At 49.2% G+C, this 15,038-nt stretch overlaps 7 protein-coding genes across 7 annotated transcripts; 5 read left to right on the forward strand and 2 right to left on the reverse strand.

The window, feature by feature from the left end:
• Positions 1–893: 893 nt before the first annotated feature.
• HO173_012673 (uncharacterized protein) lies at positions 894–2,638 on the forward strand (the record flags this gene model as incomplete). The annotated part of the gene is made up of 4 exons (XM_037314508.1): positions 894–1,300; positions 1,354–1,794; positions 1,943–2,190; positions 2,313–2,638. 4 exons carry the CDS (start codon positions 894–896, stop codon positions 2,636–2,638), a joined length of 1,422 nt encoding a protein of 473 aa, XP_037158617.1.
• Positions 2,639–2,844: 206 nt separating this feature from the next.
• Positions 2,845–4,351, reverse strand: HO173_012674 (uncharacterized protein; the record flags this gene model as incomplete). The annotated part of the gene is made up of 5 exons (XM_037314509.1): positions 2,845–3,088; positions 3,145–3,349; positions 3,471–3,586; positions 3,719–3,866; positions 4,009–4,351. 5 exons carry the CDS (start codon positions 4,349–4,351, stop codon positions 2,845–2,847), a joined length of 1,056 nt encoding a protein of 351 aa, XP_037158618.1.
• Positions 4,352–5,360: 1,009 nt separating this feature from the next.
• Positions 5,361–9,110, forward strand: HO173_012675 (uncharacterized protein; the record flags this gene model as incomplete). The annotated part of the gene is made up of 3 exons (XM_037314510.1): positions 5,361–7,837; positions 7,894–8,500; positions 8,556–9,110. 3 exons carry the CDS (start codon positions 5,361–5,363, stop codon positions 9,108–9,110), a joined length of 3,639 nt encoding a protein of 1,212 aa, XP_037158619.1.
• Positions 9,111–9,454: 344 nt separating this feature from the next.
• Positions 9,455–10,120, reverse strand: HO173_012676 (uncharacterized protein; the record flags this gene model as incomplete). Its single annotated transcript, XM_037314511.1, has 1 exon — positions 9,455–10,120. One exon carries the CDS (start codon positions 10,118–10,120, stop codon positions 9,455–9,457), a length of 666 nt encoding a protein of 221 aa, XP_037158620.1.
• A 250-nt stretch (positions 10,121–10,370) lies between these two features.
• HO173_012677 (uncharacterized protein) lies at positions 10,371–11,585 on the forward strand (the record flags this gene model as incomplete). Its single annotated transcript, XM_037314512.1, has 1 exon — positions 10,371–11,585. The coding sequence occupies one exon, from the start codon at positions 10,371–10,373 to the stop codon at positions 11,583–11,585; it is 1,215 nt and encodes a 404-aa protein (XP_037158621.1).
• A 339-nt stretch (positions 11,586–11,924) lies between these two features.
• On the forward strand, positions 11,925–12,548 carry HO173_012678 (uncharacterized protein; the record flags this gene model as incomplete). The annotated part of the gene is made up of 3 exons (XM_037314513.1): positions 11,925–12,098; positions 12,474–12,484; positions 12,530–12,548. The coding sequence occupies 3 exons, from the start codon at positions 11,925–11,927 to the stop codon at positions 12,546–12,548; spliced, it is 204 nt and encodes a 67-aa protein (XP_037158622.1).
• A 535-nt stretch (positions 12,549–13,083) lies between these two features.
• HO173_012679 (uncharacterized protein) lies at positions 13,084–14,520 on the forward strand (the record flags this gene model as incomplete). The annotated part of the gene is made up of 2 exons (XM_037314514.1): positions 13,084–13,963; positions 14,141–14,520. 2 exons carry the CDS (start codon positions 13,084–13,086, stop codon positions 14,518–14,520), a joined length of 1,260 nt encoding a protein of 419 aa, XP_037158623.1.
• Positions 14,521–15,038: the final 518 nt, after the last annotated feature.

Raw genomic sequence — 15,038 nt, forward strand, 5'->3', positions numbered from 1 at the left:
TTATATATTAGTCGGTTATTTAAATATTTAATAGATAAAATAGCTAATATAGTATTCGAAGATAAGTCGTTTTTCTTCCATTTATATAGAATATAAATATCTTTTAAAATTACAAATAAAGGTATACTTTAGTCTACGACGCTAATATATTTTACGAATATAATATAATTACGATTATCTAAATCTACGAATTATAGAGACTTACTTTTATTTAAAGTAATAATATAATAGACGATTTTATAGCTAATTCGAAAGCTAGTCTTATTTATATTTTAAATATTCTAATATTATATATCCTTCTCTTTATAGCCTCTATCGAAATTTCTTATACGTTACGCGTATACTCTTAATATTATATATATTCTTACGCTCGACACTAAGAGATTTTTTACTTTTATTTATAATATTTAAGATATTATTTTATAAATTATATAGTCTAATCTTTATCGAGTAATTTAAGAGAAATAATACAAATTTAAAGCGATTTTTAGAATATACTTAGTAGTACTCTAAATGTAATTTAGTTGAAGTAAATACTCGATATTATTTAAACGATTAATATAGTTATATAGCGACTATTTTTAAGTCGTAGTAAGACGTATATAGATAGATATTCGAGTACTTCTAGAAGCTTATCCTCGAAGCCGTCTTTATACTCGTCGCGGTTTAAGATTATAATACTCTACGGCCGCTATAGCGCTGCGAAAATAACCGTTCTTATACTTATTAATAGTCTTTTAGACGAGTTTCTCTTACTTAGAATAAGATATAGATATAGTGTAATAAAATAATGGTGGATTACAATGTAGGGTGTCAAATCGCGAAAAAACGCGTCTTTGAGACTAGTGCGTCTTTGAGTTGCGGACTACTATGAGCGGAGCGAATAGTCGGACATGGCAACAGCTGCAACACTAAACCAGGAGCCTTTTTTGCCCACAGAACCGAAGCAGCAGCATCTGTCGCCCAATTCATATGTCGATGCAGCTGGGGGAAATGTTGACACTTTCTCTCAGAATGGGAGACCTCCTCCCGAACTCTACTCTGGACAAGGCGAGGATGCGACTCCACGAAGTCCTAGGCGAACTTCTCACAAGAAGTCTACATCATTGAAGACGAACGGCATCTCAAAGGAGAAGAAAGATGGTCAAGTAGTAGTGGAGAGGTACGAAGATAAGGACGGCGAACATCTAGTCAGCATCAGGCAGGCATGGGACAGAGGAAAGGGCAAGCAAATGGCAGCAAGGCGCAACAGCGAGCTTGTTAGTGGACGAAAAGCCGGAGCAGGCTGGGAGCAGAGCCAGTATGGCGACCTCCAATTCCGCCATCATGCCTGTCAACTGATCATCTGTGCAGTATCCACTTCGCTCCCCTCTCAGTTCCTCTGAAAAGACGCCTGCAAACTCTCGTTGTCCTTGGGCACACTCTCAGCATTGCCTTGCTTCTCGGCACCTTCTTCCTCCTCTGCGCCATCCCACTATTCTGGCCTATCCTCGTTCCCTACCTCATATATGTCCTATTCTCCAACGCTGGACACTCTGGCACTCTATCCCACCGCTCCAATTTCCTTCGATCTCTCCCAATCTGGTCGCTTTTCGCTTCATATTTCCCCGCCCGCCTCCATCGCTCCGCCCTTCTCGCCCCAACACGCAAATACATCTTTGGCTATCACCCGCACGGCATTATCTCGCATGGGGCCTTTGCGGCATTTGCGACCGAAGCCCTCGGATTCTCCCAGCTTTTCCCGGGGATTACAAATACTCTCCTCACCCTCGACTCTAATTTTCGGGTTCCTCTGTACGTATTTTCGGAGTTCATGTTCTTCTCTTTTGAACCAGATATTGAGTCTTGAGACATGTCTTGGGAGTCTTCAATTTCTCGACGTGTTCCAAGGCTCACTATGCCCCCTCAAACAAGCAAGACTGACCCTGAGATCATAATGCAGATACCGTGAATACACATTATCGATGGGACTGGCCTCTGTATCCCGAGAATCTTGCGAGAATCTACTTTCGCGTGGTGGTGCAAATGGAGAGGGAATGGGGAGGGGCATCACGATAGTCGTGGGTGGTGCTCGGGAATCTTTGGACGCACAACCGCACTCTCTTCGTCTTGTGCTCAAGCGCCGAAAAGGTTTTGTCAAGCTTGCCATTCGTACAGGCGCAGACTTGGTGCCCGTCCTCGCTTTCGGCGGTACGCATCTCCCAAGTCCAGATCTCCTCTCTTGAACCAGGTTTTTAGTTTCGAGATATCCCTCATTGTTCCAGATCCCATCAAGCTTCGTTAGGCAATGCTGACTTTGAGAATCTACTTAGAAAACGAGTTGTATGATCAGGTGCAGCCCGAGCAGCACCCACTTATTCACAAAATCCAACTTGTGATTAAGAAAGTATTGGGCTTTACTGTTCCCCTCTTCCATGCGCGAGGTGTATTCAATTACGACGTAGGCATGATGCCCTACCGACGGCCGCTCAATGTCGTGGTGGGCAGGCCAATCAAGGTGCAGCAGGCAAGCAAGCCAGAGGAGACATATGTAGACGAGCTGCATGACCTATATGTTAAGGAGTTGGAGAGGATATGGGAGGAGTGGAAAGATGAATTTGCCAGGGAGAGAACCGGAGAGCTGCAAATCGTCGAGTGATTGAGTCTTCTAGTACAACATAGCAAAAGAGGTATTCAAGGGATTCCTCATCTCCATATTGCCATCTTCGTGGCCTAAACCTCCAACAAGCGCTGCCTTCCTTCGTAATGTCGTTCGATATGGTACAAGCCGATGTGGCTCTAGGCCGAGTGAACGCCTCACCAGTAACACATCAAGAAATACAACGTCAACAAGCTATGGGTCCCCTAGTCTCCGTTCACACCCGTGCCATCCTCCCGCCTTACGATAAATGGGGGATCTTTGCGAAAAAGGGGCCTACGCGTCTTGACCCAGCCAATGAATAGCCCGACATCCTTGACAACAGCGGAAGGAACCCCCATCTTTTGGGCCCACATTGGTAGCCAGCCTTTTGCGTCACTAGCTGTAGCCATGACCCATTCAACATTCTGGTCCGGGAGCATCTGGCAACGCTCAATGCTCGTATAGACACTGAAGGAATGTCAGCAATTGGACTATTCATAGGGATGTTGGATTAGCAATCATACCCAAGAACCGGCTTCTTCCGCTTCACTGCGCTGTCACCTTTACGCAAATTCCTTCCATTGCTGTACATCGCCACTGTTAGACCCGAGATGTCCACTGGGATCTGTACAACAACAAAAGAGTGCTTTCCCCTTTTCGCAGTGACGACAAGGACTGGAAAGACGCGGTTGGAAAGCATAGCCGGTAGTTCATGGCACATTTCGTGGACTGCAGACAAGATAGTCAGCCAAATTTCTTCGGAGTTGCCACTTCAACTGAAACGAGAAACGCTGTGATTCTCGAGATGGCCGATGTGAAGGAAAAAGGTCGGTAGAAATAACACGCTTACTGCTCATGCTTAGGTCCCTATAATTATCAATAGCTGACCCATTCGCAATAGCTGACCCTATTTGCTCGGACCAATCAAGCACTTTATACGAATCGAAGACATCTGGCGTATACTCTCTAGTGTGGTTGTCCAGTCAGCAGTTAATCTCTCCATACGGGAAGTGGAGTCACAAAATAGGCGTCTCGAGTATGAGATGAGATTACCGATATCGTCCGAAGAAGAGGAATTTGGGGCTGGGGAAGTCCTACTGCTCATGCTTCGAATGGTCATGCCGTAAGCCGAAGTCGAACTCGTCGAGGTCTGCAGTTCCTTCGTCGCTGTGATTGGCATGGCGACTCCTCCTGGCAAACCAAGCTTCGGCAGGTTTCCTCCCATTGGACCAATTTCGCGGAATACCTACGTAAAGTCCGGAGTCAATATAGCTCCTTCGAGGGAAAGCGAGGGAAGAGATAGGTCTTGGTAGACAAAGAGAGGTTCGCTCTTGATGCACTGTGTCGTGATTCGAAATAGGCCAGAAGTTCCTTCGGGATGTACCTACTGGAATTAATCCAGGGAATAGCCTGAATCTCTGCCTCCGAAATATTTCGACTCAACAGTCTAACCTTGGCTGTGGCTGGAGCAGACTTTTTCAAATTGCCTTCTTTGAACGTGGCCGGAAGAGTATCATCCACGAATATTGTAGCCTGGTCGAGGACTTCCTCCATGAATGATATGAGATTGGGGCGTTCGCTTGAGTCGACTTTGCCAGCTTGTGATGGACTGCTCTCGGCAGACCTGGTGTGTTCTGAATGAGGGATGACCAGAGATTCGAGTGCAGGGTGGGCCGGTAATTCGTTGATGTGCAGTGGAAGTAGACGCACAAGATTGCCTAATGGCGCCATTGTTGGATTCAGGAGCGCTGTTGCTTCTAGATAGTGAACAAGGCAGAGTCAAAGCAACGTATAGAATGAACTGATATTCAGCGAGTAATAATGACAAGCAAAGAGGAATGTTGATACACCGTTACGACATATAATTAATGATTGAACTTTGAGCGAGTGTAGAGTAGTGATAAAGTACTTTAACTTGCGATGAATGTCAAACAGTCGCGGGCGGCGGAAGTCGATGAGCAAATGATGCACTTTCTATCCTCGGGAAGCGGCGGCCCGAACCCGTTACCAAAATAAATCACTCGCTCACTCGTAACTCGTAAGTCGTAAGCTGGGGGGAAGTTGCCCTCGAGTGGTACTTTACTCCTACTCCTACTCGACAGACGTTGACCATCTTCAGCCAGACGCGCAAATTTGTACGTATTGGAGACTCGTTGAAGGAATTTGAGTCCTATCGTGTCGGTTGGGCGTACAAAGTAGCGGTACCTTGTTTATTAAATCGATAGACGGCTCTGGCAAACAAATACTTGCTTAGTTTTCGTATTGAGGCCCGTGGGGGCAGCGACTACACATCGCAAGCCAGTTTTTCAGTCTGGCTCCGCCGTGAAACAATAATAAAAGAAAGGAAAAGGAAAAGGAAAAGGAAAAGTACAGCACCAAGATTCGCAAGTACCTATTTCGTTGGTCTACAAGCCTGGGCGCTTAGATTTATTCGTCGGCTTAGACCAGCCCCCCTCTGATTAGGTAGCGTGGCGGCTACAGCACGAGATCCTTGTTCTTTGCAGAACACTACCTCCGTACTCCGTACATAAGTAAGTATTACGACCGTGACGACCGTGACGACCGTGACGAATGAAGGCATGATATCAACAGTCCCTGCCGCTTCACCTAATTTCCACATATCACTCGTGCGCAGCAATCACCCAGACTGGCCTGCTTGACATCAATTCTTCGACAAGGCTATTTATACCCTCATTTCCTTAGGCCGACCGATTGTGCGAGCTCACTCAAGCACTAAAGCATGAGCTCCAGCGGCGTACGTCATGGCAAGCCCGGCGATGAAATGTTTCTTCAGAGACCTTTGGCCGAAGATTCGCCAACTATCGAACCATTAAGGATATACAAACGCGACTCATGCTCCCCAGAATCCGACAATCAACATCCACCTCACATACACTCCGCTGCCTTTGCTCTTCCTCCCGGCGCATCGAGCTCACCAGCTCCACTGCCCTACCCAGATGATCGTCAACGCTTCCAACCACGGCCTGCCAACGGTCGGACAACAACAAGCGAACAGGGCAGAGTCTCGCCAGCATACCCTGCTTCGCCTCCTCGCGTGGGTTTTGCAGAACCTGCAAGACCGGGTGTGCCTGAATACCCGTCTGCGCTACGCCCTCGAGGAGATGCCCAGTCAAGCTCCAGGTTGGCAGAACGAAGGGCAAACATACCGAAGCCATTGCCGGACTCACCGGGACCAGAAGCCCCAGACAAAGAAGGGCTTTTCCAGAGGCTGCCGCAGAGAGACAGAGAATCGTCAATAGCGGACGCCCGAAAACCGTCTCAGGCTGAAGTCAATCCGTACCCCGATTACTATCAGCAGTACTGGCCACCTCCAGGAGGGTCTACTTCTGGTGACTCAGCCCCATCTGGAGGCTTGAATGTTCCGAACCCTGCCGGTGTGAATAGACTGAGTTCGACTGCCTCTACGTCGACTACAAAAGCTCAGCGTGGCTCTCCACCTCCCCCCGAAACCCCGATACTACCACCAGGGGACCCGCTGGGAGGGGGTATAGAAGCGCGCTACGCTGCGGCAGGCATCGCAGGTACATCCACATTGACAAGCCTGCAAGCTCAGAATGCAGCTGCCGCACACAGAGCAGCCCAGTACCCCCAGCCTGCGAGAGCGCAAGAGTCGGCAGCGCTGCAGCAGCCAGACCAGACGAGAAGGCCTTGGACACCTACAGAGCAGCCTGGAAGTCAGCCTCATGGGCCTCCGACGGTATACCAAGGCCCCGGCCAGGCCTCTGGCTCACCTCCCGTACAATCGCCGATCCCTCAAGGGCAAGTTACTTCTCCATCCTCACAAGTGGGAAGGACTACCGCCTCAGCAGCTCTGGAACAAGATTTTCAACGAATGCATGTCACATCGTCTCCTCCACCCGCTTACTCGCCAGCTGGATCCTCCGCCACTGGGACACAAGGTTATCCCAACGAGAAACATTCTCAAGCAGTTGGAGGTGACGCCGCGGGAGCGACTGTTGGAGGTGCAGCAGGAGCGGCTGCGGCGGTGAACTCTCGAGCAGAGTCCGGCAATCAAGGCCACCCAGCATTCGCCCATGATTCTCCTAGACCTCAAGTGGCAACGGCGCTACAGCCACTACAAGCAAGCACTCAAGCCTCTATACAAGTGCCGACCAAATCATCTCCTGCGCCTGCTGGTCCTGGGCCTGCTTCACCTCCACCTCTTCCAGAGGGCTGGATCCATCACCTCGATCCCAACTCAGGCCAGTATTACTACATTCATCTACCTACCCAATCTACACAGTGGGAGTTTCCCAAGGGGCCAACACCTCTCAATCTCAATGAGCCCCTGTCACCAACCGGTAGTGTCAACTTTGGAAATGCGCTTGCATCTCCAGGCCTTAGTGCGTTCAGTGGTAAGCCATTGGCATCTCCAGGATTTCAGCCATCCACACCAGGTTATCAAGATAGTATCATGAGCATGCAGTCCTCAACTCCTACCGTAGCAGGCTTTTCCGGACCTCCACCAAGTGCAGGCGTGGATATGTACAGGATTGCGCCTACTAATGGAGTTTACTTCGGGCCTTACCTAAGGTATACCAATATGGATCTACAGAGGGGCATTTGGCTGGGGTCAATATTGCTCATCACCGACGCTCCTCAACCTCCCACTATACATATCCACCAAAGCGTAGATCTCTCTCCAAACCCCCGCCAACTGAAAGCCAGTCAAATCTCCGTTCATCAGCGCTGGACTTTCTATCGGTATGATGTAGATCTACAGATGGAGGAGCATACTAGTGCAAAATGGACCTATGCCATAACTTCTCATCTTGGCTGCACAAGATATGAATTCTTAGTTGCGGGCCGTAATGAGACGAACTGGCGATTCATTGCGACTTCTGGCAACGACTTCTCGCTCAATGTCAATACCAATGAGCGAGCTCGTGTGGGTGGCATCGGTCATATGTGGAAGGACATAATGCAAAAACACGTCGAGTGCGGTGGTTTCCATACGCAGCTTGGCTTGGGCGATCAGATATATGCCGATAGAATATGGAAGGAGATTCCTTTACTGAAGCAATGGCTAGCAATGAGTGGCAAAGAGAATAGAAAGAACGCTCAGTGGACGGCCAAGCACGAAGAAGATGTCTCACATGCGTATTTCCATTATTATACCAGTCATTTCGACCAGCCATACTTGCGAGAAGCTTTTGCGCAAATACCGCACGTTTTGCAGATTGATGATCATGACATGTAGGTTCTCAAACTCGCCGTGAGCGAAAGTCGGCATGAAGACTAAAAGCTTGCAGTTTCGACGGTTTCGGATCATACCCTGAATACATGCAATTTTCTAACATGTTTAAGAATATTGGCCGAGTCGGCATAGAAATGTACTTGCTTTTCCAGCACCACACCACTCTGGAGATTCTCCGCAACGTGAGTACGGACACCGATATCTTCACCATTACTGGCACTGGTTGGCATTTCGTGAAGTACCTTGGGCCTGCAGTCGTCGTCGTGGGTCCGGACTGCCGATCTGAGAGGAATCCCCATCAGGTAATGGCTGGTCCAACGTACCAGGGCCTCTTCCCGAAAGTCGCAATGCTACCGCCTAGTGTGCAACATTGCATCTGGATGATTTCGGTACCAATCGTGTATCCAAGACTGGAAGCGGCTGAGCAGATTGCTCACACCGTTGCAACCGGTAAGAAAGCCGTGACCGGTGCCTACAACCTCTTGGGTAAAGTGACCAGCTCGGCAGCTGGAGTTGTGGGTGCTAAAGGCGTTGTCGGCTCTGGCTTTGACTCTGTGAAGAAGGCTGTCGGCAAGTCTGGTCTCATGGGCGGGATATTGAGTCCATTCGGCGACATTGACATGCTCGATGAACTGCGCGATCAATGGACGCACGAATCCAAGGTAAGCCCTGATTACTCGCCAGTCGTCGAAAGTGTCTCATGCTAACTCCCATCAGGATCTTGAACGCACTTACCTCATTCGTACCCTTCAGAGTATATCCCACCAAAAATCAATTCGTATGACTTTTCTATCAGGTGCCGTCGATTGCTGCGGTGCTGGTATTGTGCACGATCCGGCAAAACCATCTGATCACAAGACCATGTACCAACTCATATCTGCCTCTGTCGTCAACACCCCCCCTCCATCTTACGTCCTCAAGCTTCTCCACGCCTCCCAGAAACCGCTATACATCCCACAGAACGGACACCGCTCGAATAATGCGCCGAGCGATACAAAGGAGGACATGATGGAAATATTCGCTGCAGAGCCAGATGGAAGACAGCGAGATATGAGGAAGCTAATGGGCAGGAGGAATTATGTGGCAATTGTGGCTTACGATCCGGAAGTTGTGACGGGGACCTTCGGACAAACGAACATGCATGGCACAGCGACTGGGAAGTTGAGCTTGGCCGTAGATTTCATGGTGCAGACCGATGCAGCGGGGATGGGGGCGGTGGGGGTGAGTAAATATGGGCCTGTCATTGTGCCTAGTTTGGAATATGGCAGATGAGGGAGAATGTCCGGTATGGCAAGCGGGTTCATTTGGATTTAGCATGCCATGATTGTTCTTTGTACGGCTTAGGTGCACGAGTACTAGTGTTGTGCAGTCACATCATGGAGCTCACAATTTGTTTACCACGTCAAGTAAAAATGGGTATAGATAGCACAAGCCATCGATAACCGGAAAGCATTTCCTTCTTCGTGAAGTATAATCACGCACCTTCTCCTATGGGAAGTTTCCAGACAAGCAGAAAAATCACAGCTTGTGTTTCCTATACCCACTACTTCCTAGTTGTTCTCCTCTCCTCCAATAATCTCTTCCGCCTGACCTGTAATTTTCTCCTCTCTCCACCATCAACCTTCACCCCTCTCCTGACCTCCCACATTCCTTCCTGAACCTTGATGGTGGCCACGCTCCCACTCGTTCCCTTCACGGGCTGCACATATGGTCCCACTATCGTCCGCAAGCCAACCACTTTCATGCCATCCACTGGTTTCAGCTGCTGTAACGATAGGCTCTTCTCTATGACCTCTGGTGGCTCGTTGACGATCATCCTCTTCGTTCGTTGTAGGCCAATTGCTATGCTCGTGCTTCTGGATTTTGGAATCGCCGCTTTGGCAACGGGGAGTTCCACTACACGGAGTTCTGCCCCCCCCATCCTTGACGTTCCTGAGATCTCCACCCACGCCGAAGATGCCTTTTCTGAATCTATCCCTCCACCAGAGCAGGTACCGTCGCGTTCGAGCTGGCTCAACGCCTAATTCACGAAGTTGGGTTGACGTGAGGGAAAAGAGGGATTGCCAAGTGGGTATTTTTCCGGCATGTTGTGAGAGGTTACGGCCAATGAGTTTGAGAAAGGTGGAGGCGTCTGGAACAAATGGCGTGGGTTGAGGAGTTGGGGGTTGAGAAGCAGAGGCTCGAGCGTGGAGATGGCGGAGACAGTGCGAAGGTTGGGATCTTATGAGAAAGGATTGAAGGGTTGATGGTATTAAGGGGGATGGCAGGCTTCTGACGATCATGATGGAAAGAGGCGCAATTGTATCTATATGTTGTGATTACTCGAGCTTTGAGGTTGCCAGGAGCGGAAGGATATTTCTACTACTTGCCGTTAGCGCGAAAGCGCATATCAGCACTCTATGATTGGAGTGATGAGTCGTTTGCTATTTTACAAAGTCAACCGCAGATACAAAGTATATGCCAATTGTGCCTTCTGAAGATCTTGCGGGGCTTTGAGAGAGTGTGATCTCAAGCCTCCCTCCAAAAGCAGCTATGGCAATGTCGCCCGTAGTCACATATGATAGTACATCCAACATCAAGGTCACTGCCGCCAAAGCCAAATCTTTAGCTGTTCGCACCAACTCCATCTCGAAGCCTCAGAATGGTTCTACTTCTGAGCCAGGAAGAGGGCAGGAATTAGCAGAAAGACTGAATGATGAAACCAAACAAAAATACGTCAAGGACAAGAAGCTTGGAGAAGGCACTTACGCCATAGTTTATTTGGGACACCTGAAAGCAGACCCTTCGTCCCTATTGGCAATCAAGAAGATCAAGGTCAACACCGAGTATCGCGATGGCTTATCTATGGACGCTATCAGAGAAGTCAAGTATCTTCAAGAGCTTTCACATCCAAACATCATTGCACTGCATGCTGTCTTCTCCTCCAAAAATCAAAACCTCAACCTGGTACTTGAGTATCTACCCTTGGGAGATCTTGAAATGCTCATTAAAGACAGTGAGGGTATCCGCTACGGTACGGCTGAGGTCAAAGCTTGGATGGGCATGCTAGGTCGTGCTGTGTGGTTTTGCCATGAGAATTTCGTGCTACATCGCGATATAAAGCCCAACAATCTTCTTATAGCAGCAGACGGAGAAGTCAAGCTTGCTGATTTCGGACTGGCAAGGTCATTCTCTGACCCTTACCGGCCTATGACTTACCAGGTCATCACACGATGGTACCGACCTCCAGAGCTACTCTTTGGGGCAAGGTTCTACTCTGGTGCAGTCGATGTGTGGTCGATGGGAACAGTCTTCGCTGAACTCATATTACGCTTCCCTTTCGTTGCAGGGAACACCGACATGCACCAGCTTGAATTAATATGCAACGCAATTGGCACTCCGACAGAGGAGAATTGGCCGGGTGTGTCCAAGCTCGAAGGCTATCTGAAATACGATAAAGCTGCAACAATACCAGTGCGCGGGAAGGACTTCTATTTGTCTAAATTTGGCACGGCAGGGCCTGTGGGAGTTGATTTGTTGATGTCTATGCTTGCCTTGGATCCTCGGAAACGGTGCACGTCCCGTGAGATGCTTGAGCATAAGTGGTGGTCGAGCGAACCACGACCCACTGCGAAAGAGGATCTGCCGAAGAAGGGTGGGGGACCGGAAAGGATGGGCGAGGATCTGAAGAGGAGAGGAGGTGAGATTGAAGACGGTCGCGGTGATAGAGTGGCGAGGAAGCTTAACTTTGGTGTGGCCAAGTCATAGTTAGATCACTATCCGTTACTCTCTACGCACAGCTTCAGGCTCTCCATCATCATGCCTTTCGCCGGACCTGTTCTTGCCTTTGAGCCTGTTAAATCGAGATACGCTCAACCAGGAACTACAAGCTTAGAAAATGGCAGCTTATTCCGTTCAAATGCTTGACCGAGGTTACTCAGCACGTCGTAAACTTTCATCGCTGGATGTCGTTGAAGATTGCTATCGAAGACAAGCCCAGACCACGAAATGCAACGCCGTCATCTCAGGCAGTTTAGTTGTTCAGAAGGCCGATTTCACGAAAGTACCGAGGATTGTTTCCAAAGGCGTTAGAAGGGAGAAAGAAAAATGGGCAAGATCTTCGAAAGCAAGCGTAATCCACTACGGGCACCAACTATATTCGTTCTCATTTCTTCCTTCGTCCTGCGCAAGTCCAAGGCTGGCAAAGAAGGCATTGCATTCATGATACTCTGGGATTTCATGAGAAATGCTCGGGTGAGGAAGACCAAGGTTGTCCTCGATGTCGGATGAGTATCATCCTTCTCAATACTTCAATACCTCAATACCTTAATACTGCGGAGTACAGCAAAGGACAACGTCCGTTCAAGGGGGGTTGTGATGCACATTTGCCGTGACTGGTGTGACGGTGGCAAGCAGTCGTTATTATGTTGGCCATTGATTTTCTGCAGCAACTGCATGGTGTGATAGTGTGATGTGATGCTTCTGCCTTGAGCGAATCAAGCCCCTGTGCCCCTTTCCCCGTTGCGAGTAAGGTTGCGTAGCGCAGAGCAGGTGGAGCGCGGGGGGAGCGTTGCTGCTGCAGTGGACCCTGGTCAAGATTATTGTAGGTACCTAACTGGAGGGTACATATGTATGATAATTCTATTGATTTTGAAGTCCGTTTGTAAGTAAGTTACTTTATAGATTATTAGATTATTAGATTATCATCTTAGGCAAATAGGTACGCTGTGAGTGTGAAGTGTCCCTCTACCTTACCCTCCCCCCCCCCCAACCCTACTCTCTTTTGCTTCAACAAAATATTGAACGTCGGGAGGAATGCTGCCATCTCTGAAACATCGCGGGGTCTCAAATTTAAAAGGATTTGGGGACGTACACTTTGGAAAACCCCTACTTTGCTGGTTTGCCTTCAACCTCTCTTACTGTACTCATCTTCAATGCTGTGAAGCCAGGTCGCGTACATTCTTCTCTCCAGTCGCTGTACCATACATCCTTCGCAATTGCTGCTGCCAAGTCTCCCTGGCGACACAGGACGAATAAAAGTACGTCTACCATCCCTAGCCGTCTGTCCTCGAACAATTGGTCACCGCGACAGCACTACAATTCCTCGACTAAACCCTCTTCAGCTGACGAGGATGAGCAGCTGGCCATGGATTGACAACTCCTCACAAATAGCCCATCATCCAGGAGTCTGCGCTCTCTCGTTCGCTTTGTCCCCTCTGCCGAGAGAATACACAGTTGTTCGCAACTTCCACACATGGAGGTCAACATGACCCGACCTAATCTCCCTCCACCAACCTCTGCTCTTCCTCAATTGCCAGTCTCCAGGTTACGAACCCCTGTGACTGTGTCTGAGTCCTCTCGAGAACAAGTTGCCCCTCCAACGGCCTCTACACTCGCTCTCAAGAACCCTTCGAAGCTCGTCAAATCATCTACCTCCCCAAGCACCAGTCACGCGCCCTCTAGCCCGAAAACACCAACTCTACGGTCCGATCCCGCCAGCCAGGCTCACAGCCAAGTGGAAGGTTCGTCGACAGACAAAGAGATTCGACGCTCTGTCAGTATTGCGAATTTTCCCCAACCTCCCAAAGTCAGGAGGACTGGTCTCGACAGCAAATACTCAACGGCCACGCATTCCTTGATATCCGAAGCAACCGCACAAAGCAAAGACGGAGGTGGTACGCCGCCCGGTAGCTTGAGGATCAAAAGACTAAAAACAAAGGCGTCAACAGATGGGCTTAGTCAAATGTACAGCGGAGGGCCAACCCCTACTCTTCTGGACGGAAGTGGCGATGGTAAAGCAATATCCAGTACTTCAGAACCAAGAGTGTCAAATGATCTCGTCAGTCTGCGGTCACCGCCACACAGCCGAACTTCTTCTGCTCAAGGGTCTTACTCTACTTCAGCAACAACGTTTGAAGACACGGATGACAAGAGGGCCAGAGAAGAAAGTCACGTCAACAAAGAGGATGGAAGTAAGAGAAGGGATTCTGGCCGAAGAGAATATGAGGGGAAGGGCAATGTGATTGTTAGCGTGCGTGTACGACCCGATGCAGGCGCGGAAAAGTCGTCAGGCAAGGATTGGATGGTGGATAGCCGGCAGTCTCTCGTGGCCTACAGGGGAAGAGAGGGTGGGGATTATTACTATGGTAAGCCAGTGGAAGTTCATTGCACTACTATCAATCCCAACTTTTCAGGCAGTGCCGTTAGGATATCGCACTGGCAATCGCCATCCTCGGAGCAGAGATCAATTGTCCCTTTGTACCTGAAGACCACTTGGTTGGGTTAATTGACAGTGTTCGAGACCGCTGCTTACGTCGAAGTAGATAATGTGTTCGCGCCTTATGATCAAAATCACAAAGTTTATGATGCGTCAGCGAAACGGCTTGTACGCCGTGTAATGGAGGGCTACCATGGAACAGTGTTTGCTTACGGTATGACGGGGACTGGCAAAACCTTCTCCATGCAAGGAACCGCAACATCACCAGGAGTGATACCACTAGCTATAACCGACATATTTTCTTTCATTCGCGAAACACCGCATCGGGAATTTTTGCTACGAGTTAGCTACCTAGAAATCTATAACGAGAGGATTCATGATCTGTTGAAGCCGCCGATGGAAGCCGGCATTGGACCAGGATCGCCACAGCCAGAAGAGATCAAACTTCGTGAGGACCCAAAGCGAGGGTTTTTGCCAGTCCGTTGAAAGAAGAGATCGTGCAGAGTCCGACTCAGTTGCTTCGAGTAATTGCTCGAGGCGATCAGTCCAGGAGGACTAGAAGCACCCAATACAACGCTCAAAGCTCCCGTAGTCATGCTGTGGTTCAAATTGTTGTTGAGAGTCGGGAGCGTGCGCCGTACGGCGGCAAAGACGTGAACGACAAACGAGCCCCTCTCATGCCTGGGGGGTTCGGGTATCCACACTGAGCATGATTGATTTGGCTGGCTCCGAGAGGGCAGCAGAAAACAAGGAGCGAAGAACTGAAGGTGCCCACATCAACAAGAGTCTGCTGACCCTCGGCACCGTCATTGCAAGGCTTTTGGGTGATAGAGACTCCAACGGCAATCCAACCGATAAAGATGGCAAACACTTGCCGTATCGAGACAGCAAACTAACTCGACTGCTGCAGCCAGCCTTGTCAGGAAATTCATTGGTCAGCATTCTCTGCACGATTCAGCTCGGGTCGTTTGGGAGTGTGACCACAGCCAATGGACATACTAGTG

This window comes from Letharia columbiana (assembly GCF_014066305.1).
Source record: "Letharia columbiana isolate WasteWater2 chromosome Unknown Sc0000089_s0, whole genome shotgun sequence".
In the NCBI taxonomy this organism is placed as follows: domain Eukaryota; kingdom Fungi; phylum Ascomycota; class Lecanoromycetes; order Lecanorales; family Parmeliaceae; genus Letharia; species Letharia columbiana.